Source organism: Poecile atricapillus, unplaced genomic scaffold (assembly GCF_030490865.1).
Source record: "Poecile atricapillus isolate bPoeAtr1 unplaced genomic scaffold, bPoeAtr1.hap1 scaffold_159, whole genome shotgun sequence".
Classification (NCBI taxonomy): domain Eukaryota; kingdom Metazoa; phylum Chordata; class Aves; order Passeriformes; family Paridae; genus Poecile; species Poecile atricapillus.
The window spans coordinates 1-27419 of NW_026709011.1; the positions used below are offsets into that span (position 1 = coordinate 1).

The 27419-nt window shown below is 66.5% G+C and overlaps 1 protein-coding gene across 1 annotated transcript in view; it reads left to right on the forward strand.

Annotated features, from left to right (window-relative positions):
- Nucleotides 1-178: 178 nt before the first annotated feature.
- Nucleotides 179-27419, forward strand: part of LOC131574224 (E3 ubiquitin-protein ligase HUWE1-like) — a gene marked incomplete at its 5' end in the record, with an annotated part of 52559 nt that continues 25318 nt past the window's right edge. The window contains 19 exon segments of the mRNA XM_058828641.1: nucleotides 179-322; nucleotides 842-912; nucleotides 2073-2280; nucleotides 5585-5796; nucleotides 9457-9636; nucleotides 10840-11006; nucleotides 12006-12151; nucleotides 12250-12325; nucleotides 14156-14254; nucleotides 15298-15431; nucleotides 17213-17384; nucleotides 18167-18262; nucleotides 18265-18394; nucleotides 21314-21492; nucleotides 22886-22975; nucleotides 25720-25868; nucleotides 25980-26032; nucleotides 26728-26942; nucleotides 27083-27299. Of these exon segments, the coding sequence (XP_058684624.1) occupies nucleotides 179-322; nucleotides 842-912; nucleotides 2073-2280; nucleotides 5585-5796; nucleotides 9457-9636; nucleotides 10840-11006; nucleotides 12006-12151; nucleotides 12250-12325; nucleotides 14156-14254; nucleotides 15298-15431; nucleotides 17213-17384; nucleotides 18167-18262; nucleotides 18265-18394; nucleotides 21314-21492; nucleotides 22886-22975; nucleotides 25720-25868; nucleotides 25980-26032; nucleotides 26728-26942; nucleotides 27083-27299 (2738 nt within the window).

The following is a 27419-nucleotide window of genomic DNA, read 5'->3' on the forward strand; positions in this document are numbered from 1 at the left end:
TGGATTTGGGGTGTCCATCCAGGGGATTTGGGGTGTCCACACAGGGGGATTTGGGGTGTCCACGCTGGGGATTTGGGGTGTCCACACAGGGGGATTTGGGGTGTCCATTCTGGGGGTTTGGGGTGTCCATCCAGGGGATTTGGGGGTCCCGTGCCCCCCGTGACGCCGCTGTCCCGCAGGTGACAAGGGGGAGCCCAAGGGGGCGGCTCCCAGCGAGGTGAGCCAGCTGCTGTCGGACATTGGTGACGACATGTACCAGCAGTACCGGAGCCTGACGCGCCCCCCCGCCGACTTCGACCCCCCCGCCGGCTTCGCCATCAACGTGAGGGGCTGGGGAGGGGGCTGGGGAGGGGCTGGGGGGGCCAGGGGGGGCTGGGGAGGGACTGGGGGGCTGGGGAGGGGGCTGGGGAGCTTGGGGAGGGGCTGGGGAGGGGCCAGGGGGGGCTGGGGAGGGGGCTCAGGGGGCCAGGGGGGGCTGGGGAGGGGCTGGGGGGGCCAGGGGGGCTGGGGAGGGGGCTTGGGGGGCTGGGGAGGGGGCTGGGGAGGGGGTTTAGGGGGGCCAGGGGGGGCTGGGGAGGGGCTGGGGAGGGGCTGGGGAGGGGGCTGGGGGGGCTGGGAGGGGCTGGGGGGGCTGGGGAGGGACTGGGGGGGCCAGGGGGGGCTGGGGAGGGGCTGGGGAGGGGCTTGGCGGGGGGCTGGGGAGGGGCTGGGGAGGGGCTTGGGGGGCTGGGAGGGGCTGGGGAGGGGCTGGGGGGGCTGGGGAAGGGGCTGGGGGGGCTGGGGAGGGGGTTTGGGTACCTGGGAGCCCCCCCAGGCTCTGATCCCCCCCCCCCTCCCCCAGGCTCAGGTTTTCGCTGCTGACGGAGCCGCGGCCGAGACGCCGCCCTCGGGAACCCCCCAGGGGCCTCCCCTGCACTGTCCCCTCTGTGTCCCCTCTGTGTCCCCTCTGTGTCCCCTCTGTGTCCCCTCTGTGTCCCCTCTGTGTCCCCCCTGTGTCCCTCCTGTGTCCCCTCTGTGTCCCCCCTGTGTCCCCCTCCGTGTCCCCTCCGTGTCCCCCCTGTGTCCCCCCTGTGTCCCCCCTGTGTCCCTCCTGTGTCCCCCCTGTGTCCCCCCTGTGTCCCCTCTGTGTCCCCTCTGTGTCCCCTCTGTGTCCCCCCTGTGTCCCCCCCTGTGTCCCCCCTGTGTCCCTCCTGTGTCCCCCCTGTGTCCCCCCTGTGTCCCCTCCATGTCCCCCCTGTGTCCCCTCCCTTCCCTGTGTCCCCTCTGTGTTCTCTCCGTGTCCCCTCCGTGTCCCCGTGACCCTGATATTCCCAGACCCCTCAATGTCTTGTTTGTATTCCCAACCACCCCGATGTCCCCCTCCATGTCCCCAAGGTCCCTGATGCCATCCCCGTGTCCCTGATGCCATCCCCGTGTCCCTGACACCGTCCCATGTCCCTGACACGGTCCCCATGTCCCTGACCCTGGCCCTGGCCCTGTCCCCATGTCCCCAGCCCTGTCCCCGTGTCCCCAGCCCTGTCCCTGACCCTGTCCCCATGTCCCCAACCCTGTCCCTGTGTCCCTGATGCCGTCCCTGTGTCCCCTGGTCCTGTCCCCGTGTCCCCAGCTCTGTCCCTGACGCTGTCCCCGTGTCCCTGACTCTGACCCCGTTGTCCCAGCCCTGTCCCCGTGTCCCCACCCCTGTCCCTGATGCCATCCCCGTGTCCCCACCCCTGTTCCTGACCCTGTCCTGTGTCCCCACACCTGTCCCTGACCCTGTCCCCGTGTCCCCAGCCCTGTCCCCATGTCCCCAGCCCTGTCCCCGTGTCCCCAGCCTGTCTCTGTGTCCCAGCCCTGTCCCTGACCCTGTCCCGTGTCCCCAGCCCTGTCCCTGATGCCATCCCCATGTCCCCAGCCCTGTCCCCATGTCCCCAGCCCTGTCCCCGTGTCCCCAGCCCTGTCCCTGATGCCATCCCCGTGTCCCCACCCCTGTCCCTGACCCTGTCCCCGTGTCCCCAGCCCTGTCCCCATGTCCCCAGCCCTGTCTCTGTGTCCCCACCCCTGTCCCTGACCCTGTCCCCGTGTCCCCGCAGCGTCCAGCCCGAGGAGGGCCGCGAGGGGCGGAAGGAGAAGGAGGGGGAGCGCGGGGACGAGCGGGGCCGGGCCCGCGGCTCCAAGCCCCTGATGCCGACCTCGACCATCCTGCGGCTCCTGGCCGAGCTCGTCCGCTCCTACGTGGGCATCGCTGCCCTGATCGCCAACTACAGCTACAGCGTGGGACAGTCCGAGCTCATCAAGGAGGTGACACTGGGGGACAGGGACAGTCTGAGCTCATCAAGGAGGTGACACTGGGGACAGGGGATGGGGACAGGGACAGTCTGAGCTCATCAAGGAGGTGACAGGGACAGGGGACAGGGGATGGGGACAGGGGATGGGGACAGTCCGAGCTCATCAAGGAGGTGACACTGGGGACAGGGGACAGGGGACAGTCCGAGCTCATCAAGGAGGTGACACTGTGGGGACAGGGGACAGGGGACAGGGGACAGGGGATGGGGACAGTCTGAGCTCATCAAGGAGGTGACACTGGGGACAGGGGACAGGGGATGGGGACAGGGGACAGTCCGAGCTCATCAAGGAGGTGACACTGTGGGGACAGGGGACAGGGGATGGGGACAGGGGATGGGGACAGTCTGAGCTCATCAAGGAGGTGACAGGGACAGGGGACAGGGGATGGGGACAGGGACAGTCCGAGCTCATCAAGGAGGTGACACTGGGGACAGGGACAGGGGACAGGGGACAGGGGATGGGGGACAGTCCGAGCTCATCAAGGAGGTGACACTGGGGACAGGGACAGGGGATGGGGACAGGGACAGGGGATGGGGACAGGGGACAGGGGATGGGGACAGTCTGAGCTCATCAAGGAGGTGACACTGGGGACAGGGACAGTCCGAGCTCATCAAGGAGGTGACACTGGGGACAGGGACAGTCCGAGCTCATCAAGGAGGTGACACTGGGGACAGGGACAGGGGACAGGGGACAGGGGATGGGGGACAGTCCGAGCTCATCAAGGAGGTGACACTGGGGACAGGGACAGGGGATGGGGACAGGGGACAGGGGATGGGGACAGTCTGAGCTCATCAAGGAGGTGACACTGGGGACAGGGGACAGTCCGAGCTCATCAAGGAGGTGACACTGGGGACAGGGGACAGGGGACAGTCCGAGCTCATCAAGGAGGTGACACTGGGGACAGGGACAGGGACAGTCTGAGCTCATCAAGGAGGTGACACTGGGGACAGGGGACAGGGGACAGGGACAGGGGGACAGGGACAGTCCGAGCTCATCAAGGAGGTGACACTGGGGACAGGGGACAGTCTGAGCTCATCAAGGAGGTGACACTGGGGACAGGGACAGGGACAGTCCGAGCTCATCAAGGAGGTGACACTGGGGACAGGGGACAGGGGACAGGGGACAGTCCGAGCTCATCAAGGAGGTGACACTGGGGACAGGGGACAGTCCGAGCTCATCAAGGAGGTGACACTGCAGGGATGGGGACAGGGGACAGGGGATGGGGACAGGGACAGTCCGAGCTCATCAAGGAGGTGACACTGGGGACAGGGGACAGGGGATGGGGACAGGGACAGGGACGGGGGACAAGGACGAGGGACAGGGACAAGGTGACAGCCACAGGGGACGGGGACAGAGCAGCCGTGTCCTGTCAGGTTCTGTCACCCCCTGTGCTTTGGGGTCTGCTGTCACCTCATGGGTGGGGGGGTGGGGGTCACTCGTCACCCCTTGCAGAAGGGTCCCCTTGTGTCCCCGTGTGTCCCCCTGTGTGTCCCCCCATGTCACCCCCGTGTCCCCCTGTGTGTCCCCCCGTGTGTCCCCCCGTGTCCCCCATGTCCCCCTGTGTGTCCCCCCGTGTCCCCCTGTGTGTCCCCCTGTGTGTCCCCGTGTCCCCCCTGTGTCCCCGTGTCCCCCTGTGTGTCCCCCCGTGTCCCCCTGTGTCCCCCTGTGTGTCCCCTTGTGTGACCCCCGTGTGACCCCCGTGTGACCCCCCCGTGTCCCCCTGTGTGTCCCCCCGTGTCCCCCCCGTGTCCCCCCCGTGTCCCCCTGTGTCCCCCCTGTGTGTCCCCTCGTGTTCCCCTGTGTGTCCCCCTGTGTGACCCCATGTCCCCCTGTGTGTCCCCCCATGTCCCCCCGTGTCCCCCCCGTGCCCCCCTGTGTGTCCCCCCCGTGTCCCCCTGTGTCACCCCCGTGTCCCCCCATGTGACCCCTGTGTGTCCCCCTGTGTCCCCCCGTGTCCCCCCCGTGTCCCCCCATGTGACCCCCGTGTCCCCCCATGTCCCCCCCGTGTCCCCCCTGTGTCCCCCCGTGTCCCCCCCGTGTCCCCCCATGTGACCCCCGTGTCCCCCCATGTCCCCCCCGTGTCACCCCCGTGTCCCCCCCCGTGTCCCCCCGTGTCCCCCCGTGTGACCCCTGTGTGTCCCCCCGTGTCCCCCCCATGTCCCCCTGTGTGTCCCCCCATGTGACCCCTGTGTGACCCCCGTGTCCTCCCGTGTGACCCCCTGTGTGTCCCCTCGTGTTCCCCTGTGTGTCCCCCCCGTGTGACCCCCGTGTGACCCCCATGTGACCCCGGTGTCCCTCTGTGTCCCCCTGTGTCCCCCTGTGTGTCCCCCCATGTGACCCCTGTGTGTCCCCCCATGTCCCCCCGTGTGTCCCCCCGTGTCCCCCCGTGTTCCCGTGTGTCCCCCCCGTGTCCTCCTGTGTGACCCCCTGTGTGTCCCCCCCGTGTGACCCCCGTGTGACCCCCATGTCCCCCCGTGTGACCCCCGTGTGACCCCCATGTGACCCCGGTGTCCCCCCGTGTCCCCCCGTGTGACCCCCGTGTCCCCCTGTGTGACCCCCTGTGTGACCCCCCCGTGTCCCCCTGTGTGTCCCCCCATGTCCCCCCATGTCCCACTGTGTGTCCCCCCGTGTCCCCCCCATGTCCCCCCGTGTGTCCCATGTGACCCCCATGTCACCCCCGTGTGACCCCCCTATGTCCCCCCGTGTCCCCCTGTGTGTCCCCCCTGTGTCCCCCCGTGTGTCCCCCTGTGTGTCCCCCCCATGTCCCCCTGTGTGTCCCCCGTGTCCCCCCGTGTGTCCCCCTGTGTCACCCCCTCTTGTCCCCCTGTGTGACCCCCGTGTCCCCCCGTGTGAGCCCCGTGTGACCCCCATGTGACCCCCGTGTGAGCCCCGTGTGACCCCCCGTGTGTCCCCCCGTGTGACCCCTGTGTCCCCCCCATGTCCCCGTGTGTCCCCCTGTGTCCCCGTGTCCCCCCGTGTGACCCCCCCGTGTCCCCTGTCTCCCCCTGTGTGTCCCCCCCGTGTCCCCCCGTGTCCCCCTCGTGTGACCCCCCCGTGTCCCCCCCATGTCCCCCTGTGTGTCCCCCCATGTGACCCCTGTGTCCCCCCCTGTGTCCCCCCGTGTGACCCCCGTGTGACCCCCGTGTGACCCCTGTGTGTCCCCCCCTGTGTCCCCCTGTGTGTCCCCCTGTGTGTCCCCCGTGTCACCCCCCCTGTGTCCCCCCCATGTGACCCCCATGTGACCCCGGTGTCCCCGCAGGACTGCAGCGTGCTGGCCTTTGTCCTGGACCACCTGCTGCCACACCAGCAGAACGCGGAGGACAAGGACACGCCGGCGCTGGCGCGGCTCTTCCTGGCCAGCCTGGCCGCCGCCGGCAGCGGCACCGACGCCCAGGTGGCCCTGGTCAACGAGGTCAAGGCCGCGCTCGGCCGCGCCCTGGCCATGGCTGAGAGCACCGAGAAACACGCCAGGTGTGGGGACAATGGGGACAGGGTGGGGACAGTGGGGACAGGCTGGGGACAGGCTGGGGACACTGGGGACAGCCTGGGGACACTGGGGACAGGCTGGGGACACTGGGGACAGGGTGGGGATAGGGTGGGGACAGGCTGGGGACAGTGGGGACAGGCTGGGGACAGGCTGGGGACAGGCTGGGGACAGGGTGGGGACACTGGGGACAGGCTGGGGACAGGCTGGGGACAGGGTGGGGACACTGGGGACAGGCTGGGGACAGGGTGGGGACAGGCAGGGGACAGGGTGGGGACAGCCTGGGGACAGCCTGGGGACAGGGTGGGGACAGGGTGGGGACACTGGGGACAGGGTGGGGACAGGGTGGGGACAGGGTGGGGACAGTGGGGACAGGGTGGGGACAGCCTGGGGACAGTGGAGACAGGGTGGGGACAGGCTGGGGATGATGTGGGAGCAATGGGGACAGCCTGGAGACAATGGGGACAGGCTGGGGACAGGCTGGGGACAGTGGGGACACTGGGGACACTGGGGACAGGGTGGGGACAGTGGGGACAGGCTGGGGACAGGGTGGGGACAGTGGGGACAGGGTGGGGACACTGGGGACAGGGTGGGGACACTGGGGACACTGGGGACACTGGGGACAGGGTGGGGACAGTGGGGACAGGCTGGGGACAGGGTGGGGACAGTGGGGACAGGGTGGGGACAGGGTGGGGACAGTGGGGACAGGGTGGGGACAGGCTGGGGACAGCCTGGGGACAGCCTGGGGACAGGGTGGGGACAGGCTGGGGACAGTGGGGACAGGCTGGGGACAGTGGGGACAGGCTGGGGATGATGTGGGAGCAATGGGGACAGCCTGGGGACAGGCTGGGGACAGTGGGGACAGGCTGGGGACAGGCTGGGGATGATGTGGGAGCAATGGGGACAGGCTGGGGACAGCCTGGGGACAGCCTGGGGACAGCCTGGGGACAGTGGGGACAGGGTGGGGACAGGGTGGGGACACTGGGGACAGGCTGGGGACAGTGGGGACAGCCTGGGGACAGCCTGGGGATGATGTGGGAGCAATGGGGACAGGCTGGGGACAATGGGGACAGGCTGGGGACAGTGGGGACAGGCTGGGGACAGGCTGGGGACAGGGTGGGGACAGCCTGGGGACAGCCTGGGGACAGGCTGGGGACAGGCTGGGGACAGGCTGGGGATGATGTGGGAGCAATGGGGACAGGCTGGGGACAGGGTGGGGACAGTGGGGACAGGGTGGGGACAGTGTGGGGACAATTGGAGGGTCACTGCAGAGGCAGCCTCGAGGTGATCGGTGTCCCTCGTTCTCTGTCCCCCACAATGTGACCGGTGTCCCCTGTAGCACCCAGAGTGACCAGTGTCCTCCTGGGGTGACCAGTGTCCTCCCTGAGTGACCAGTGTCCTCCTGGAGTGACCAGTGTCCTCCCAGAGTGACCAGTGCCCTCCTGGAGTGACCAGTGTCCTCCCGGAGTGACCAGTGTCCTCCCGGAGTGACCAGTGTCCTCCTGGAGTGACCAGTGTCCTCCCTGAGTGACCAGTGTCCTCCCGGAGTGACCAGTGTCCTCCTGGAGTGACCAGTGTCCTCCCAGAGTGACCAGTGCCCTCCTGGAGTGACCAGTGTCCTCCTGGGGTGACCAGTGTCCTCCCAGAGTGACCAGTGTCCTCCTGGAGTGACCAGTGTCCTCCTGGAGTGACCAGTGTCCTCCTGGAGTGACCAGTGTCCTCCTGGAGTGACCAGTGTCCTCCCAGAGTGACCAGTGTCCTCCTGGGGTGACCAGTGTCCTCCCTGAGTGACCAGTGTCCTCCCGGAGTGACCAGTGTCCTCCTGGGGTGACCAGTGTCCTCCCGGAGTGACCAGTGTCCTCCTGGAGTGACCAGTGTCCTCCCGGAGTGACCAGTGTCCTCCTGGAGTGACCAGTGTCCTCCCAGAGTGACCAGTGTCCTCCCAGAGTGACCATTGTCCTCCCAGTGACCAGTGTCCTCCCAGAGTGACCAGTGTCCTCCTGGAGTGACCAGTGTCCTCCCAGAGTGACCAGTGTCCTCCTGGAGTGACCAGTGTCCTCCTGGAGTGACCATTGTCCTCCCAGAGTGACCAGTGTCCTCCCGGAGTGACCAGTGTCCTCCCAGTGACCATTGTCCTCCCAGAGTGACCAGTGTCCTCCCAGTGACCATTGTCCTCCCAGAGTGACCAGTGTCCTCCCAGTGACCAGTGCCCTCCCAGGGTGACCAGTGTCCTCCCAGAGTGACCAGTGTCCTCCCAGAGTGACCAGTGTCCTCCTGAGTGACCAGTGTCCTCCTGGAGTGACCAGTGTCCTCCCAGAGTGACCAGTGTCCCCATCCCTCCAGTGTCCCCACAGTGACAGAGGTGTCCCCCAAGTGTCCCCCCAGTGACAGAGGTGTCCCCACAAGGTGTCCCCTGTCCCCACAAGTGACAGAGGTGTCCCCCAGTGACAGAGGTGTCCCCCAGTGACAGAGGTGTCCCCCAGTGACGGAGGTGTCCCCACAAGTGACAGAGGTGTCCCCCAGTGACAGAGGTGTCCCCACAAGTGACAGAGGTGTCCCCCAGTGACAGAGGTGTCCCCCCAGTGACAGAGGTGTCCCCCCAAGTGTCCCCCAGTGACAGAGGTGTCCCCCCAGTGACAGAGGTGTCCCCCAGTGACAGAGGTGTCCCCCCAGTGACAGAGGTGTCCCCACAAGTGACAGAGGTGTCCCCCCAGTGACAGAGGTGTCCCCCAGTGACAGAGGTGTCCCCCCAGTGACAGAGGTGTCCCCACAAGTAACAGAGGTGTCCCCACAAGTGACAGAGGTGTCCCCCCAGTGACAGAGGTGTCCCACAGTGACAGAGGTGTCCCCACAAGTGACAGAGGTGTCCCCACGAGGTGTCCCCCAGTGACAGAGGTGTCCCCCAGTGACAGAGGTGTCCCCACAAGTGACAGAGGTGTCCCCCCCAGTGAGAGATGTCCCCCCAAGGTGTCCCACAAGTGACAGAGGTGTCCCCACAAGTAACAGAGGTGTCCCCACCAGTGACAGAGGTGTCCCCCCTGTGACAGAGGTGTCCCCTGTCCCCACAAGTGACAGAGGTGTCCCCACGAGGTGTCCCCTGTCCCCACAAGTGACAGAGGTGTCCCCACAAGTGACAGAGGTGTCCCCATGAGGTGTCCCCCAGTGACAGAGGTGTCCCCCAAGGCTCCCCCCAGTGACAGAGGTGTCCCCTGTCCCCACAAGTGGCAGAGGTGTCCCCCAGTGACAGGTGTCCCCCCAGTGACAGAGGTGTCCCCACAAGTGACAGAGGTGTCCCCCCAGTGACAGAGGTGTCCCCCCAAGTGTCCCCCCAGTGACAGAGGTGTCCCCCAAGTGTCCCCCAGTGACAGAGGTGTCCCCCAAGTGTCCCCCAGTGACAGAGGTGTCCCCACAAGTGACAGAGGTGTCCCCCCAGTGACAGAGGTGTCCCCACAAGTGACAGAGGTGTCCCCCCAGTGACAGAGGTGTCCCCACGAGGTGTCCCCTGTCCCCCCAGTGACAGAGGTGTCCCCCCAGTGACAGAGGTGTCCCCACGAGGTGTCCCCTGTCCCCACAAGTGACAGAGGTGTCCCCACAGTGACAGAGGTGTCCCCCAAGTGTCCCCACAAGTGACAGAGGTGTCCCCGCAGGCTCCAGGCCGTCATGTGCATCATCAGCACCATCATGGAGTCGTGTCCGTCCACCTCGAGCTTCTACAGCAGCGCGGCCAAGGCCCCCCACAACGGGATGAACAACATCATCCGCCTCTTCCTCAAGAAGGGGCTGGTCAACGACCTGGCCAGGGTGCCCCACAGCCTCGACCTGTCCAGGTGGGGGGCTGGGGGGGCTCCAGGGGGGCTGGGGGGGCTCCAGGGGGGCTGGGGGGGCTCCAGGGGTCTCCAGGGGGGCTGGGGGGGCTCCAGGGGGTCTCCAGGGGGCTTGTGGGGGTCTCCAGGGGGCCTGGGGGGGTCTCCAGGGGGCTCCAGGGGGTCTGGGGGGGTCTCCAGGGGGTCTCCAGGGGGCTTGGGGGGGTCTCCAGGGGGCTTCTGGGGGGTTTCCAGGGGGCTCCAGGGGTCTCCAGGGGGTCTCCAGGGGGGCTGGGGGGGTCTCCAGGGGGTCTCCAGGGGGTCTGGGGGGGCTCCAGGGGGTCTCCAGGGGGCTTGGGGGGGTCTCCAGGGGGGCTCCAGGGGGGCTGGGGGGGCTCCAGGGGGTCTCCAGGGGGTCTCCAGGGGGCCTGGGGGGGTCTCCAGGGGGCTCCAGGGGGTCTGGGGGGGTCTCCAGGGGGTCTGGGAGGGTCTCCAGGGGGGTTGGCAGAGATTTGTTTGGGTCTCCAGGGGTTTTGGGAGGTCTCCAGGGGGTCTCCAGGGCATCTGGGGGGGTCTCGGGGGTCTCCAGGGGGCCTGGGGGGTCTCCAGGGGTTTTGGGGGGTCGTGGGAGGTCCATGGTGGGTTGGAGAGCCCTGGTGGGTTTGAGGTCCCTCTGATTTTTGGGGTCCCTGCTGTGTTTGGGGGTCTCTGATGGGTTTGGGGGTCCCTGCTGTGTTTGGGGGTCCCTGTGGGGTTCTGGGGGGTCCCTGTGGGGTCTGGGGGTCCCTGTCAGGGTCTGGGGGTCCCTGTGGGGGTCTGGGGGTCCCTGCTGTGTCCGGGGGTCCCTGTGGGGTTCCAGGGGTCCCTGCTGTTGGGTCTGGGGGTCCCTGTGGGGTCTGGGGGTCCCTGTGGGGTTCCGGGGGTCCCTGCTGTGGGTTCTGGGGGTCCCTGTCAGGGTCCGGGGGTCCCAGCTGTGGGGTTTGGGGGTCCCTGCTGTGGGGTCTGGGGGTCCCAGCTGTGTCCAGGGGTCCCTGCTGTGTCCAGGGGTCCCTGTTGGGTCCGGGGGTTCCTGTGGGTTCTGGGGGTCCCTGTGGGGTTCTGGGGGTCCCTGTGGGGTTCTGGGGGTCCCAGCTGTGTCCGGGGGTCCCTGTGGGGTTTGGGGGTCCCTGTCAGGGTTTGGGGGTCCCTGCTGTGGGGTCTGGGGGTCCCAGCTGTGTCCCCCCGCAGCCCCAACATGGCCAACACGGTGAACGCGGCGCTGAAGCCGCTGGAGACGCTCTCGCGCATCGTGAACCAACCCAGCGGCATCTTCGGGGCCAAGGGCTCCTCCAGCAAGAGCAAGGCCGAGGGGGCCGGGGGGGCTCGAGAGGCCGGGGCTGCACCCCCCGACGGAGGTACCGCCCCTGGGGCACCCCTGGGACCCCCGGGGTCACCCCTGGGACCCCCAGTGTCACCCCATAGCCCCTGGGGCACCCCTGGGACCCCCGGGGTCACCCCAGTGTCACCCCAGTGCCACCCCACTGCCCCTGGGGTCACCCCTGGGACCCCCACGGTCACCCCACTGCCCCCCAGGTAACCCCTGGGACCCCCACTGCCACCCCACTGCCACCCCACAGCCCCCTGGGGTCACCCCTGGAACCCCCGGGGTCACCCCAAAGCCCCCACTGCCACCCCATAGCCCCTGGGGTCACCCCACTGCCCCCAGTGCCACCCCACTGCCCCCAGGGCCACCCCAGTGTCACCCCAGTGTCACCCCAGGGCCACCCCACCGCCCCTGGGGCACCCCTGGGACCCCCGGGGTCACCCCTGGGACCCCCACTGCCACCCCACTGCCACCCCATTGCTCCCTGGGTCACCCCTGGGACCCTCGGGGTCACCCCTGGGACCCCCAGTGCCACCCCACTGCCCCCAGGGCCACCCCACTGCCACCCCATTGCTCCCTGGGTCACCCCACCGCCCCCAGTGCCACCCCTGGGACCCCCACTGCCACCCCACCGCCCCTGGGGCCACCCCTGGGACCCTCAGGGTCACCCCTGGGACCCCCAGTGCCACCCCACCACCCCTGGGTCACCCCACTGCCACCCCATTGCTCCCTGGGTCACCCCAGTGCCACCCCTGGGACCCCTGGGGTCACCCCTGGGACCCCCACAGTCACCCCAGTGTCACCCCATAGCCCCTGGGGTCACCCCACTGCCCCCTGGGGTCACCCCTGGGACCCTCGGGGTCACCCCACTGGGGTCACCCCAGTGCCCCCCAGTTTCCCCCATCTCCCCCCATCCTCCCCCCTTTACCCAGCCCCTCCCCCAGGGCCCCCCCCCATCCCCCACCCCCCCCTGACCCCGCTGCCCCCCAGGGCCCCTCCCCCACCCCCCCCTGACCCCGCTGCCCCCCAGGGGACCCCGGGGACCCCGAGCCCCCCGAGGAGGACGCGGAGGCGGCGCAGGCCGAGGCCGCTGACGGGGACATGGACGGCGAAGCCGAGGGGGACGCGGTGGTGCTGGCCGGGCAGCCCGAGGGGCTCAGCACCCAGGAGATGCAGGTCAGGGACCCCTCCCCAAATTCCCTGAAACCCCCAAATCCCCCCCTCCCCCCACAGCCCCCCCAGAACCTCCCCCCGTGTGTGTCCCCCCCCCACAGGTGGAGAATGAGCTGGAGGATCTGATCGATGAGCTGCTGGAGAGGGACGGCGCCGACGGCAACAGCACCATCATCGGTGGGGATTGGGGGGACCCCCGGGGGATTGGGGGGACCCCCAGAGCATCAGAGTGACCCCCAGAGCATTGGGGTGACCCCCGGGGATTGGGGGGACCCCCAGGGGTTGGGGGGACCCCCAGAGCATCAGAGTGACCCCCAGAGCATTGGGGGGGGCATTGGGGGAACCCCTGGGGATTGGGGGAACCCCTGGGGGATTGGGGGGACCCCCAGAGCATCAGAGTGACCCCCCGGGATTGGGGGGACCCCCGGGATTGGGGGGACCCCCAGAGCATCAGAGTGACCCCCCGGGATTGGGGGGACCCCTGGGGCATTGGGGGGACCCCTGGGATTGGGGTGACCCCCAGGGATTGGGGGACCCCTGGGGGATTGGAGTGACCCCCGGGGCATTGGGGTGACCCCCAGAGCATCAGAGTGACCCCCGGGGATTGGGGGGACCCCCGGGGATTGGGGGGACCCCCAGGGTTGGGGGAACCCCGGGGGATTGGGGGGGACCCCCAGGGGATTGGGGGGACCCCCAGAGCATCAGAGTGACCCCCAGAGCATTGGGGTGACCCCCCGGGTATCAGGGTGACCCCCGGGATTGGGGGGACCCCGGGGGATTGAGGTGACCCCCGGGGATTGGGGTGACCCCCCGGGGATTGGGAGGACCCCCAGGGATTGGGGGGACCCCCGGGGGTTGGGGGGAGCCCCAGAGCATCAGAGTGACCCCCGGGGATTGGGGGCACCCCCGGGATTGGGGGGACCCCTGGGGCATTGGGGGGACCCCTGGGGCATTGGGGGGACCCCCAGAGCATCAGAGTGACCCCCGGGATTGGGGGGACCCCCGGGGAATTGGGGGGACCACTGGGGCATTGGGGGGACCCCTGGGGGATTGGGGGAACCCCCAGGGCATTGGGGGGACCCTGGGCATGGGGGGACCCCCGGGGGATTGGGGGGACCCCTGGGGGATTGGGGTGACCCCCAGACCCCCGGGGTGACCCCCAGACCCCCGGGGTGACCCCCAGACCCTCAGTGGGACCCCCAGACCCTCGGGGTGACCCCAGACCCCCGGGGTGGGACCCCCCAGACCCCCGGGGTGACCCCCAGACCCCCGGGGTGGGACCCCCAGACTCTCGGGGTGACCCCAGGCCCTCGGGGTGACCCCCAGACCCCCGGGGTGACCCCCAGAGCATTGGGGTGACCCCCAGACCCTCTGTGTGACCCCCAGACCCTCTGTGTGACCCCCAGACCCTCGGGGTGACCCCCAGACCCTCGGGGTGACCCCAGACCCTCAGGGTCACCCCCAGACCCTCAGGGTGGGACCCCCAGACCCCCGGGGTGACCCCCAGACCCCCAGGGTGACCCCCAGACCCTCGGGGTGACCCCAGACCCCCGGGGTGACCCCAGACCCTCAGTGGGACCCCCAGACCCCCGGGGTGACCCCCAGAGCATTGGGGGTGACCCCCAGACCCTCGGGGTGGGACCCCCAGACCCCCGGGGTGACCCCCAGACCCTCAGGGTGACCCCCAGACCCTCAGTGGGACCCCCAGACCCTCAGGGTGACCCCCAGACCCTCAGGGTGACCCCCAGACCCTCAGGGTGACCCCAGACCCCCGGGGTGACCCCCAGACCCTCGGGGTGGGACCCCCAGACCCTCAGTGGGACCCCCAGACCCTCAGGGTGACCCCCAGACCCTTGGGGTGACCCCCAGACCCTCAGTGGGACCCCCAGACCCTCAGTGGGACCCCCAGACCCCCGGGGTGACCCCCAGACCCTCAGGGTGACCCCCAGACCCTCAGTGGGACCCCCAGACCCCCGGGGTGACCCCCCCGTGTCCCCCTGGCCGCAGTGAGCCGCTCAGGTGAAGATGAGTCTCAGGAGGACGTCCTGATGGACGAGGCCCCGTCCAACCTCAGCCAGGCCTCCACGCTCCAGGCCAACCGCGAAGGTTTGGGGGGTTTGGGGGGATTTGGGGGGATTTTGGGGGAATTTGGGGATTTTTGGGGGGAATTTTGGGGGGAATTTTGGGGGAATTTCGGGATTTTTGGGGGGAATTTTGGGGGAATTTGGGGATTTTTGGGGGGATTTGGGGGGGATTTTGGGGGGATTGGGAGGATTTGGGGTAATTTGGGGGGGAATTTGGGGATTTTTGGGGGATTTTTGGGGGAATTTTGGGGGAATTTGGGGATTTTTGGGGGATTTGGGGGGAATTTTGGGGGGATTTTGGGGGATTTCGGGGATTTTTGGAGGATTTGGGGGGGATTTTGGGGGAATTTTGGGGGGATTTTGGGGGGATTTGGGGGGGATTTGGGGGATTTTGGGGGGAATTCTGGGGGAATTTGGGATTTTTGGGGGGATTTTGGGGGGGATTTGGGGGGGATTGGGAGGATTTCGGGGAATTTTGGGGGGAATTTTGGGGGGATTTTGGGGGATTTTGGGGGGATTTGGAGGGAATTTGGGGGGATTTTGGGGGGAATTTTGGGGGATTTTTGGGGGATTTGGGGGGGGATTTTGGGGGGATTTGGGGGGATTGGGGGGATTTCGGGGGGATTGGGAGGATTTGGGGGAATTTTGGGGAATTTGGGGATTCTTGGGGGATTTGGGGGAATTTTGGGGGGATTTCGGGGGATTTCGGGGATTTTTGGAGGATTTGGGGGGGATTTTGGGGGAATTTTGGGGGGATTTTGGGGGGATTTGGGGGGGATTTGGGGAATTTGGGGATTTTTGGGGGATTTGGGGAATTTGGGGGGATTTTGGGGGGAATTTTGGGGGATTTTGGGGGGATTTCGGGGAATTTTGGGGGATTTGGGGGGTATTGGGAGGATTTGGGGGGAATTTTGGGGGAATTTTGGGATTTTTGGGGGATTTGGGGGGAATTTTGGGGGGATTTAGGGGGGATTTGGGGGGGATTTGGGGGGGATTTGGGGGGAATTTTGGGGGGTCCCAGGGGGTCTCAGGGTCCTACAGACCCCCTGTGCCCCCTCCCCACAGATTCCATGAACATCCTGGACCCCGAGGATGAGGAGGAGCACACGAAGGAGGAAGACAGCAGCGGCAGCAACGAGGACGAGGACGACAGCCAGGACGAGGAGGAGGAGGAGGAGGAGGAGGATGAGGATGATCAGGTGGGGGCTGGGCCTCCCAAAACCTCGGGGTCCCCCCTAAATCACGGGGTCCTCTCGGTGGCTGTGCCCCTCTTTTGGGTCAGGGCTGCTGTTTTGGGGTGAAATGCCCCAGTTTTGGGGTCAGGGTATTTTTTGGGGTGAAATGCCCCAGTTTTGGGGTGAAATGCCCCAGTTTTGGGGTGAAATGCCCCTGTTTTGGGGTCAGGAGATGCCATTTTGGGGTGAAATGCCCCAGTTTTGGGGTGAAATGCCCCAGTTTTGGGGTGAAATGCCCCAGTTTTGGGGTGAAATGCCCCTGTTCTGGGGTCAGGGTATTTTTTGGGGTGAAATACCCAGTTTTGGGGTGAAATGCCCCAGTTTTGGGGTGAAATGCCCCTGTTTTGGGGTGAAATGCCCCTGTTTTGGGGTGAAATGCCCCTGTTTTGGGGTCAGGGTGTTCTTTGGGGTGAAATACCCCTGTTTTGGGGTGAAATACCCAGTTTTGGGGTCAGGAGATGCCATTTTGGGGTGAAATGCCCCTGTTTTGGGGTCAGGGTGTTTTTTGGGGTGAAATACCCCAGTTTTGGGGTGAAATGCCCCAGTTTTGGGGTGAAATGCCCCTGTTTTGGGGTGAAATGCCCCTGTTTTGGGGTCAGGCTGTTTTTTGGGGTGAAATGCCCCAGTTTTGGGGTGAAATGCCCCTGTTTTGGGGTGAAATGCCCCTGTTCTGGGGTCAGGCTGTTTTTTGGGGTGAAATGCCCCAGTTTTGGGGTGAAATGCCCCTGTTTTGGGGTGAAATGCCCCTGTTTTGGGGTCAGGCTGTTTTTTGGGGTGAAATACCCCAGTTCTGGGTCAGGAGATGCTGTTTTTGGGGTGAAATGCCCCAGTTTTGGGTCAGGAGATGCTGTTTTGGGTGAAATGCCCCAGTTTTGGGTCAGGAGATGCTGTTTTGGGGTGAAATGCCCCTGTTTTCGGGTCAGGGTATTTTTTGGGGTGAAATACCCTGTTTTGGGGTGAAATGCCCCTGTTTTGGGGTCAGGCTGTTTTTTGGGGTGAAATACCCCAGTTCTGGGGTCAGGAGATGCTGTTTTGGGGTGAAATGCCTCTGTTTTCGGGTCAGGGTTTTTTTTTGGGGTGAAATGCCCCAGTTTTGGGGTGAAATGCCCCTGTTTTGGGGTCAGGAGATGCTGTTTTGGGGTGAAATGCCCAGTTCTAGGGTGAAATACCCCATTTTTGGGGTGAAATGCCCCTGTTTTGGGGTCAGGGTGTTTTTTGGGGTGAAATGCCCCAGTTCTGGGTCAGGAGTTGCTGTTTTGGGGTGAAATGCTCCTGTTTTGGGGTCAGGCTGTTTTTTGGGGTGAAATACCCCAGTTTTGGGGTGAAATGCCCCTGTTTTGGGGTCAGGGTATTTTTTGGGGTGAAATGCCCCTGTTTTGGGGTGAAATGCCCCAGTTTGGGGTGAAATGCCCTAATTTTGGGGTGAAATGCCCCAGTTTTGGGATGAAATGCCCCTGTTTTGGGGTCAGGGTGTTTTTTTGGGGTGAAATACCCCAGTTCTGGGGTCAGGCTGTTTTTTGGGGTGAAATGCCCCTGTTTTTGGGGTCAGGCTGTTTTTTGGGGTGAAATACCCCAGTTCTGGGGTCAGGAGATGCCATTTTGGGGTGAAATGCCCCAGTTTTGGGGTCAGGCTGTTTTTTGGGGTGAAATACCCCAGTTTTGGGGTGAAATACCCCAGTTCTGGGGTCAGGAGATGCCGTTTTGAGCCCAAACCCCCCGTTTTGGGGCCCGCTGACCCCCGGCAGGACGATGAGGAGGGCGAGGAAGGCGAGGAGGAGGAGGATGACGACGATGGCTCCGAGATGGAGCTGGACGAGGATTACCCCGACATGAACGCGTCGCCCCTCGTGCGCTTCGAGCGCTTCGACCGCGACGACGACCTCATCATCGAGTTCGACAACATGTTCTCCAGCCCCAGTACGGCACTGGGAGCACTGGGAGCACTGGGAGCACTGGGGGAGGGGGAAATGGGGTCAGGAAGGGGTCACAGCCTCCCCCCAGTTCTGGCTCCTCCTGGATTTTGGGGTGTCAGGAATTGGGGGCACTCCCGGATTCCCAGTTCCTCCCCTCCCCGGGGATTTTGGGGTTGGATTTTAGGGTGGTTTTTAGGGGTTTTTGGGTTGGTTTTTGGGGTTTTTGGGGTTGGTTTTGGGATTGATTTTTGGGTTGGATTTCTCCCCTCCCCGCGGTTTTTGGGGTTGGTTTTTAGGGGTTTTGGGCTGATTTTTAGGGTTTTTGGGGCTGGTTTTTAGGGTTGATTTTTAGGGTTTTTGGGGTTGATTTTTAGGGTTTTTGGGGTTGATATTTAGGGTTTTTGGGTTGGTTTTTGGGGTTGGTTTTTAGGGTTGATTTTTAGGGTTTTGGGGGTTGATTTTCTCCCCCTCCTGCGGTTTTTGGGGTTGGTTTTAGGGTTTTTGGGGTTGATATTTAGGGTTTTTGGGTTGATATTTAGGGTTTTTAGGGTTGGTTTTTAGGGTTTTTGGGTTGATATTTAGTGTTTTTGGGTTGATTTTCAGGGTTTTTGGGGTTGGTTTTTGGGGTTGGTTTTTAGGGTTGGTTTTTAGGGTTTCTGGGGTTGATTTTCTCTCCCTCCCCATGTTTTCCGGGGTTGGTTTTTAGGGTTTTTGGGGTTGATTTTCTCCCCCTCCCCATGTTTCCTGGGGTGTTTTCCCCCCTGACCCCCCCGTTTCCCCATCCAGCCGACATCCCCCCGTCCCCCGGGAACATCCCCGCCAGCCACCCGCTGCTGGTGCGGCACGCGGAGCACGGGGGGCTGGGGCTGGGGGCCGGCCCGGGGGGACCCGCCTGGCCCAGGGGCTCGGCCGGAGCCAGCGGACGCTGAGGCAGCTGACGGCCAACGCCGGCCACACCATCCACGTCCACTACCCGGGGGCACGGCAGCCAAACCCCCCCCTCATCCTGCAGCGGTGAGTGACGGCGACGGGAGTGGCCAGAGGTCATTTGGGGTCACCCAGAGCACCTTGGGGTCACCCAGAGCCCCTTGGGGTCACCCAGAGCACCTTGGGGTCACCCAGAGCTCATTTGGGGTCATCCAGAGCACCTTGGGGTCACCCAGAGATCATTTGGGGTCACCCAGAGCTCATTTGGGGTCACCCAGAGATCATTTGGGGTCACCCAGAGCTCCCCCGGGAACACCCAAACCCCCCCCCTCATCCTGCAGCGGTGAGTGACCACTCTGGGGAGGGGCCAGAGGTCATTTGGGGTCAGCCAGAGCTCATTTGGGGTCACCCAGAGATCATTTGGGGTCACCCAGAGCACCTTGGGGTCACCCAGAGATCATTTGGGGTCATCCAGAGCTCATTTGGGGTCACCCAGAGATCATTTGGGGTCACCAGAGCTCATTTGGGGTCACCCAGAGATCATTTGGGGTCACCCAGAGCCCCTTGGGGTCATCCAGAGATCATTTGGGTCACCCAGATATCATTTGGGGTCACCCAGATATCATCTGGGGTCACCCAGAGCTCCCCTGGGAACACCCAAACCCCCCCCTCATCCTGCAGCGGTGAGTGACCGCTCCGGGGAGTGGCCAGAGCTCATTTGGGGTCACCCAGAGCACCTTGGGGTCACCCAGAGATCATTTGGGGTCACCCAGAGCTCATTTGGGGTCACCCAGAGCACCTTGGGGTCACCCAGAGCTCATTTGGTGTCACCCAGAGATCATTTGGGGTCACCCAGAGCTCATTTGGTGTCACCCAGAGATCATTTGGGGTCACCCAGAGCCCCTCAGGGTCACCAGAGCACCCCTGGGAACACCCAAACCCCCCCCCTCATCCTGCAGCGGTGAGTGACCGCGACGGGGAGTGGCCAGAGGTCATTTGGGGTCATCCAGAGATCATTTGGGGTCACCCAGAGCTCATTTGGGGTCACCCAGAGATCATTTGGGGTCATCCAGAGCTCCCTCAGGGTCACCCAGAGCACCTTGGGGTCACCCAGAGCACCTTGGGGTCACCCAGAGCTCATTTGGGGTCACCCAGAGATCATTTGGGGTCACCCAGAGCCCCTTGGGGTCATCAGAGCTCATTTGGGGTCACCCAGAGATCATTTGGGGTCACCCAGAGCTCATTGGGGTCATCCAGAGCTCATTTGGGGTCACCCAGAGATCATTTGGGGTCACCCAGAGCCCCTTGGGGTCACCCAGAGATCATTTGGGGTCACCCAGAGATCATTTGGGGTCATCCAGAGCACCTTGGGGTCACCCAGAGCTCCCCTGGGGTCACCCAGAGCTCATCTGGGGTCACCCAGAGCTCCCCTGGGAACACCCAAACCCCCCCCTCATCCTGCAGCGGTGAGTGACCGCGACGGGGAGTGGCCAGAGGTCATTTGGGGTCACCCAGAGCACCTTGGGGTCACCCAGAGCTCATTTGGGGTCACCCAGAGCTCATTTGGGGTCACCCAGAGCTCATTTGGGGTCATCCAGAGCTCATTTGGGGTCACCCAGAGATCATTTGGGGTCACCCAGAGATCATTTGGGGTCATCCAGAGCACCTTGGGGTCATCCAGAGATCATTTGGGGTCACCAGAGATCATTTGGGGTCACCCAGAGATCATTTGGGGTCACCCAGAGATCATTTGGGGTCACCAGAGCCCCTCAGGGTCACCCAGAGATCATTTGGGGTCACCCAGAGGTCATTTGGGGTCACCCAGAGCTCATTTGGGGTCACCAGAGCCCCTCGGGTCACCCACAACCCCTGGGCTTGTCCCACAGCCCCTCCCTGGGGTCCCACAGCCCCTCCCGGGGGTCTGAGACCCCCTGAGCCCCCCAACGCCCCCATTTACTCCCCTGACCCTTCCCCAGGCTCCTGGGCCCCTCGACATCCTGCAGCCGAGCAGCAACGTCACCCTGTGGGGCTGGGGGGGTCCCCAAACACCCCCAAACCCCCCCAAACACCCCCTGGGGGTCTCACAGCCCCCCAAACACCCCTGACCCCTCTGTGACCCCCCTGTGACCCCCTGTGACCCCCCTGCAGGCTCCTGGGCCCCTCTGCAGCCGCAGACATCCTGCAGTTGAGCAGCAGTGGGGCTGGGGGGTCCCCAAACACCCCCTGGGGATCCCCAAACACCCCCTGGGGTCTCACAGCTCCCCCAGACACCCCCTGGGGGTCCCAGAGCCCCCCCAAACACCCCCTGTGCCCCCCTGCAGGCTCCTGGGCCCCTCTGCAGCTGCAGACATCCTGCAGTTGAGCAGCAGTGGGGCTGGGGGGTCCCAAACACCCCCAACAGGGGGGTCCCCAAACACCCCCAACCCCCCCCAAACACCCCCTGGGGATCCCCAAACACCCCCTGGGGGTCTCACAGCCCCCCCAAACACCCCCCTGACCCCCCTGTGACCCCCCTGCAGGCTCCTGGGCCCCTCTGCAGCCGCAGACATCCTGCAGTTGAGCAGCAGTGGGGCTGGGGGGGGTCCCCAAACACCCCCTAGGGATCCCCAAACACCCCCTGGGGGTCTCACAGGCCCCCAAACACCCCCTGACCCCCCTGTGACCCCCCTGTGCCCCCCTGCAGGCTCCTGGGCCCCTCTGCAGCCGCAGACATCCTGCAGTTGAGCAGCAGCCTCCCGCTGCAGAGCCGGGGGGTCCCAAACACCCCCTGGGGATCCCCAAACACCCCCTGTGACCCCCCAAACACCCCTGTGCCCCCCTGTGACCCCCTGTGCCCCCCTGCAGGCTCCTGGGCCCCTCTGCAGCCGCAGACATCCTGCAGTTGAGCAGCAGCCTCCCGCTGCAGAGCCGGGGGATCCCCAAACACCCCCTGGGGGTCCCCAAACACCCCCTGGGGGTCTCACAGCCCCCCCAAACACCCCCTGACCCCTCTGTGCCCCCCTGCAGGCTCCTGGGCCCCTCTGCAGCCGCAGACATCCTGCAGTTGAGCAGCAGCCTCCCGCTGCAGAGCCGGGGCCGCGCGCGGCTGCTGGTGGGGAACGAGGACGTTCACATCATCGCCCGCTCCGACGATGAACTGCTGGACGACTTCTTCCACGAGCAGGGCAGCGCGGGGAGCCAGGCAGGCGAGTGGGGGGCACGGGGGGTCTCACAGCCAGGGAGGGGAGTGAGGGGCACGGGGGGGATTGGGGGTTGTGGGGGGCACAGGGGGGTCCTACAGCCAGGCAGGGGAGTGGGGGGCACGGGGGGCACAGGGGGGTCCCACAGCCAGGGAGGCGAGTGGGGGGCACGGGGGGTCTCACAGCCAGGGAGGGGAGTGGGGGGCACGGGGGGCATTGGGGGGTCTCACAGCCAGGCAGGCGAGTGGGGGGCTCCGGGGGGTCCCACAGCCAGGCAGGCGAGTGGGGGGCACGGGGGGCACTGGGGGGAGTGGGGGGCATGGGGGGCATTGGGGGGTCCCACAGCCAGGCAGGGGAGTGGGGGGCACGGGGGGGTTCCACAGCCAGGGAGGGGAGTGGGGGGCACAGGGGGCATTGGGGGGCACGGGGGCACAGGGGGTCTCACAGCCAGGCAGGGGAGTGGGGGGCACAGGGGGCACGGGGGGGTCCCACAGCCAGGCAGGGGAGTGGGGGGGACATGGGGGGTACTGGGGGGGACATGAGGGATGTGAGGGGCACATCGGGGGGTCCCACAGCCAGGGAGGGGAGTGGGGGGCACGGGGGGCATTGGGGGGTCCCACAGCCAGGGAGGGGAATGGGGGGCACCGGGGGTCCCACAGCCAGGGAGGGGAGTGGGGGGCACCGGGGGTCCCACAGCCAGGGAGGGGAGTGGGGGGCACCGGGGGTCCCACAGCCAGGGAGGGGAGTGGGGGGCACAGGGGCATTGGGGGGTCCCACAGCCAGGGAGGGGAGTGGGGGGCACAGGGGGATATGGGGGGGGGTCCCACAGCCAGGCAGGCGAGTGGGGGGGCACAGGGGGTCTCACAGCCAGGCAGGGGAGTGGGAGGCACAGGGGGATATGGGGGGGTCCCACAGCCAGGGAGGGGAGTGGGGGGCACAGGGGGTCTCACAGCCAGGCAGGGGAGTGGGGGGCACCAGGGGGCACGGGGGCATTGGGGGGTCCCACAGCCAGGCAGGCGAGTGGGGGGCTCCAGGGGGGATTGGGGGTCCCACAGCCAGGGAGGGGAGTGAGGGGCACGGGGGGGATTGGGGGTTGTGGGGGGCACAGGGGGGTCCTACAGCCAGGCAGGGGAGTGGGGGGCATGGGGGGCATTGGGGGGTCCCACAGCCAGGGAGGGGAGTGGGGGGCACTGGGGGATATGGGGGGATATAGGGGTTGTGGGAGGCACAGGGGGATATGGGGGGGTCCCACAGCCAGGGAGGGGAGTGGGGGGCACAGGGGGGGATATGGGGGGGGTCCCACAGCCAGGCAGGTGAGGCTGAGGTGGGCGTGGTCCACGGGGGGGGGGGGGGCGTGGCCTCTGCAGCCTCCAAAGCCCCCCCGTGCCCCCCCCTGCAGGGACCCTGTCCAGCATCCCCACGGCCCTGACGCGCTGGACCGAGGAGTGCAAGGTCCTGGACGCCGAGAGCATGCACGACTGCGTGTCCGGTGAGACCCCCGGGCAGCCCCCAGACCCACCAGCAGCCTCGCCCCTCCCTCCTTCCCTTCCCAGGGGTCCCTCACCCCCCCAAATCCCCCCCCAGTGGTGAAGGTGCCCATCCCGGGGGTCTCTCATCCCCCAGGGGTGAAGGTGCCGATCCCGGGGGTCCCTCACCCCCAGTGATGAGGGTGCCCATCCCGGGGGTCTCTCACCCCCCAGTGATGAGGGTGCCCATCCTGGGGGTCTCTCACCCCCCAGTGGTGAAGGTGCCCATCCCGGGGGTCCCTCACCCCCCCAAATCTCCCCCCCAGTGGTGAAGGTGCCGATCCTGGGGGTCTCTCACCCCCCCAGTGATGAGGGTGCCCATCCTGGGGGTCCCTCACCCCCCAATGTGCCCCCCAGTGGTGAAGGTGCCCATCCCGGGGGTCCCTCACCCCCCCAGGGGTGAAGGTGCCCATCCCGGGGGTCCCTCACCCCCCAGTGGTGAAGGTGCCCATCCCGGGGGTCCCTCACCCCCAAATCTCCCCCCCAGTGATGAGGGTGCCCATCCCGGGGGTCCCTCACCCCCCAAATCCCCCCCCAGGGGTGAAGGTGCCCATCCCGGGGGTCCCTCACCCCCCCAATGTCCCCCCCAGTGGTGAAGGTGCCCATCCCGGGGGTCTCTCACCCCCCCAGTGGTGAAGGTGCCCATCCCGGGGGTCTCTCACCCCCAAATCCCCCCCCCAGTGGTGAAGGTGCCCATCCCGGGGGTCTCTCACCCCCCAGTGGTGAAGGTGCCGATCCTGGGGGTCCCTCACCCCCCAGTGATGAGGGTGCCCATCCCGGGGGTCCCTCACCCCCCCAAATCCCCCCCCCAGTGGTGAAGGTGCCCATCCTGGGGTCTCTCACCCCCCCAAATCCCCCCCAGTGGTGAAGGTGCCCATCCCGGGGGTCTCTCACCCCCCAGTGGTGAAGGTGCCCATCCTGGGGGTCCCTCACCCCCCCAATGTCCCCCCCAGGGGTGAAGGTGCCCATCCTGGGGGTCCCTCACCCCCCCAATGTCCCCCCCAGTGGTGAAGGTGCCCATCCCGGGGGTCCCTCACCCTCAAATCCCCCCCAGTGATGAGGGTGCCCATCCTGGGGGTCTCTCACCCCCCAGTGGTGAAGGTGCCCATCCTGGGGGTCTCTCACCCCCAAATCCCCCCCAGGGGTGAAGGTGCCCATCCCAGGGGTCCCTCACCCCCCAATGTCCCCCCCAGTGGTGAAGGTGCCCATCCCAGGGGTCTCTCACCCCCCAATGTCCCCCCCAGTGGTGAAGGTGCCCATCCTGGGGGTCTCTCACCCTCAAATCCCCCCCCACGGGTGAAGGTGCCCATCCCGGGGGTCCCTCACCCCCAAATCCCCCCCCAGTGGTGAAGGTGCCCATCCGGGGATCTCTCACCCCCCAGTGGTGAAGGTGCCCATCCCGGGGGTCTCTCACCCCCCCAGTGATGAGGGTGCCCATCCCGGGGGTCCCTCACCCCCCCAAATCTCCCCCCCAGTGGTGAAGGTGCCCATCCCGGGGGTCTCTCACCCCCCAGTGGTGAAGGTGCCGGGGTCTCTCACCCCCCAGTGGTGAAGGTGCCCATCCTGGGGGTCCCTCACCCCCAAATCTCCCCCCCAGTGGTGAGGGTGCCCATCCCGGGGGTCCCTCACCCCCAAATCTCCCCCCCAGTGGTGAAGGTGCCGGGGTCTCTCACCCCCCAGTGATGAGGGTGCCCATCCTGGGGGTCCCTCACCCCCCAGTGATGAGGGTGCCCATCCCGGGGGTCCCTCACCCCCCAAATCTCCCCCCCAGTGGTGAAGGTGCCCATCCCGGGGGTCCCTCACCCCCCCAATGTCCCCCCCAGTGATGAGGGTGCCCATCCTGGGGGTCCCTCACCCCCCAGTGATGAGGGTGCCCATCCTGGGGGTCTCTCACCCCCCAGTGATGAGGGTGCCCATCCCGGGGGTCCCTCACCCCCAATGTCCCCCCAGTGGTGAAGGTGCCCATCCCGGGGGTCTCTCACCCCCCAGTGGTGAAGGTGCCCATCCCGGGGGTCCCTCACCCCCCAATGTCCCCCCCAGTGGTGAAGGTGCCCATCCTGGGGGTCTCTCACCCCCCAAATCTCCCCCCCAGTGGTGAAGGTGCCCATCCTGGGGGTCCCTCATCCCCCAGTGATGAAGGTGCCCATCCCGGGGGTCCCTCACCCCCCCCAAATCTCCCCCCCAGTGATGAGGGTGCCCATCCCGGGGGTCCCTCACCCCCAGTGGTGAGGGTGCCCATCCGGGGGTCTCTCACCCCCCCAAATCTCCCCCCCAGTGATGAGGGTGCCCATCCCGGGGGTCTCTCACCCCCCAGTGGTGAGGGTGCCCATCCCGGGGTCTCTCACCCCCCAGTGGTGAAGGTGCCCATCCTGGGGGTCCCTCAGCCCCCCAATGTCCCCCCCAGTGGTGAAGGTGCCCATCCTGGGGGTCCCTCACCCCCAGGGGTGAAGGTGCCCATCCCAGGGGTCCCTCACCCCCCAAATCCCCCCCAGTGATGAGGGTGCCCATCCTGGGGGTCCCCCCAGTGGTGAAGGTGCCCATCCCGGGGGTCCCTCACCCCCCAGTGATGAGGGTGCCCATCCTGGGGGTCCCTCACCCCCCCAATGTCCCCCCCAGTGGTGAAGGTGCCCATCCCAGGGGTCTCTCACCCCCCAGTGGTGAAGGTGCCGATCCTGGGGGTCCCTCACCCCCCCAATGTCCCCCCCAGTGGTGAAGGTGCCGATCCTGGCGCGTTTGGAGGCGCTGCGGGACGAGGAGTTGGACGAGCGGCGCGAGAAGCGCCGGCGCCAGGCGGCCGAGGACGAGGCCAAAGGCGCCGAGCGCGGCCCCGAGGACAAGGAGGGTCCCGAGGCCCAGGTGAGAGACCCCCAAAAACCCCCCCAAAAACCCCCCCAAAACCTCCCTGGGGGGGCGTGGGGAGATCTCCCCCCTCCATCCATCCCCCCCCTCCCCACCTTTCCATCTCCCGCAGGACGCGGCGTCCAAAGCCGGCCCCGCCTCGGCCGACGTCGCCCCCCCAGGTAAATCCCCCCCCCGGACCCCCCCCCAAAACCCTTCCAGCGGCCGGACCCCCCCCAAAAAAGCCCCCGAATCCCCCCCTGGAGCTGGCGCCGCGCGGGCTGAGGTAGTAGATTGTATAGTTGGAGGGTCACACCCCCGGCTGGAGATAACTATACATTCTACTGTCTTCCTCGCGCGGCGCGCGCCGCCGAGCGGGGGGTCCCGGGGGGTCCTGGGGGTCCCAGGGGGGTCCCGGGGGGTCCTGGGTCCTGGGGGGTCCCCTCACCCCACCCTCGCGTCCAGGAGGGGGGCGGGGCTCACCTGGGGAAATCTGGAGGTTTTTTTGGGGGGTTTCAAGGGGTTTTTGGGGTTTTACTCTTGAGGGGGTTATGGGGAGATTCAGGGGTTTGGTTGATGGGATTTGGGGGGGTTCAGCTCTAGGGGGGGGGTGGGTTCTCTGTGGATCCCCCCACCCCAAAATTGTTTGTTCCTCCCCCACCCCAAAATTGTCTCCTCCCCCCAGAACCTCTCCCATCCCCACTGGGGACCCCCCACCCATTTTAGGGCGCAGCTGCAGATCCGGGATCCCCCAAAATGGGGATAAAGGGAGGTTTTGGGGTGCGGGGGAGGGGAGGGGGGGGCTCCCAGATTTCTGGCTCCCCCCCCCCCCCCCCAATGTTGATCCCTGCGTGTGTCCCACCCCCCCCTCCCCCAGAACACAGCGGGACCGCGGGAGAGACCCCCCCTCCCGGTCCCCACCGGACCCTGGTGATGCTGGAACCGACGCCGACCCCCCCAGACCCCCCCCCGGGAGCCCCCCAAATCCCGCTCGCCCCCCCCAGCCCCCCGAGCACGAAGAGGGGGGGCCCGGGCGACCCCCCCAGGACGCCGAGGCCACTCAGATGGAGCTGTCGCCCGCCCCCACCATCAGTAAGTGCTGGGGGGTTTTTGGGGGGGTTTTTGGGGGATCCCCCACCCCCGGGGGGGTTTTTCTCTCTGTTTTGGGGTGGGGAGGGGGCGTCCCCGGATTTGGGGGGGCTCCAGTGTCCTGTCCCCCCCCCCCTCTGCAGCGTCGCTGTCCCCGGAGCGGGCGGAGGACTCGGACGCGCTGACGGCCGTGAGCAGCCAACTGGAGGGGTCCCCCATGGACACCTCGAGTTTGGCCTCCTGCACCTTGGAGGAGTCTGGGGGGGCTCCCCCTGCCCCCACAGCCCCCCAGAACCCCCCCGGGACCCCCCAGGGACCCCCTCCCGCGCCCCCCGACGCCGCTCAGCCTCCTGACGACAGGTGAGAGCCGCCCCTCGCCGCGGGGGGAGGGGAGGGGAGGGGGGGTGTCCACCCCCCCCAGTGATGTCACCGCTCCGGGATGTCCCCCCCATGTCCCCCCCGTGTCCTCCCCGTGTCCCC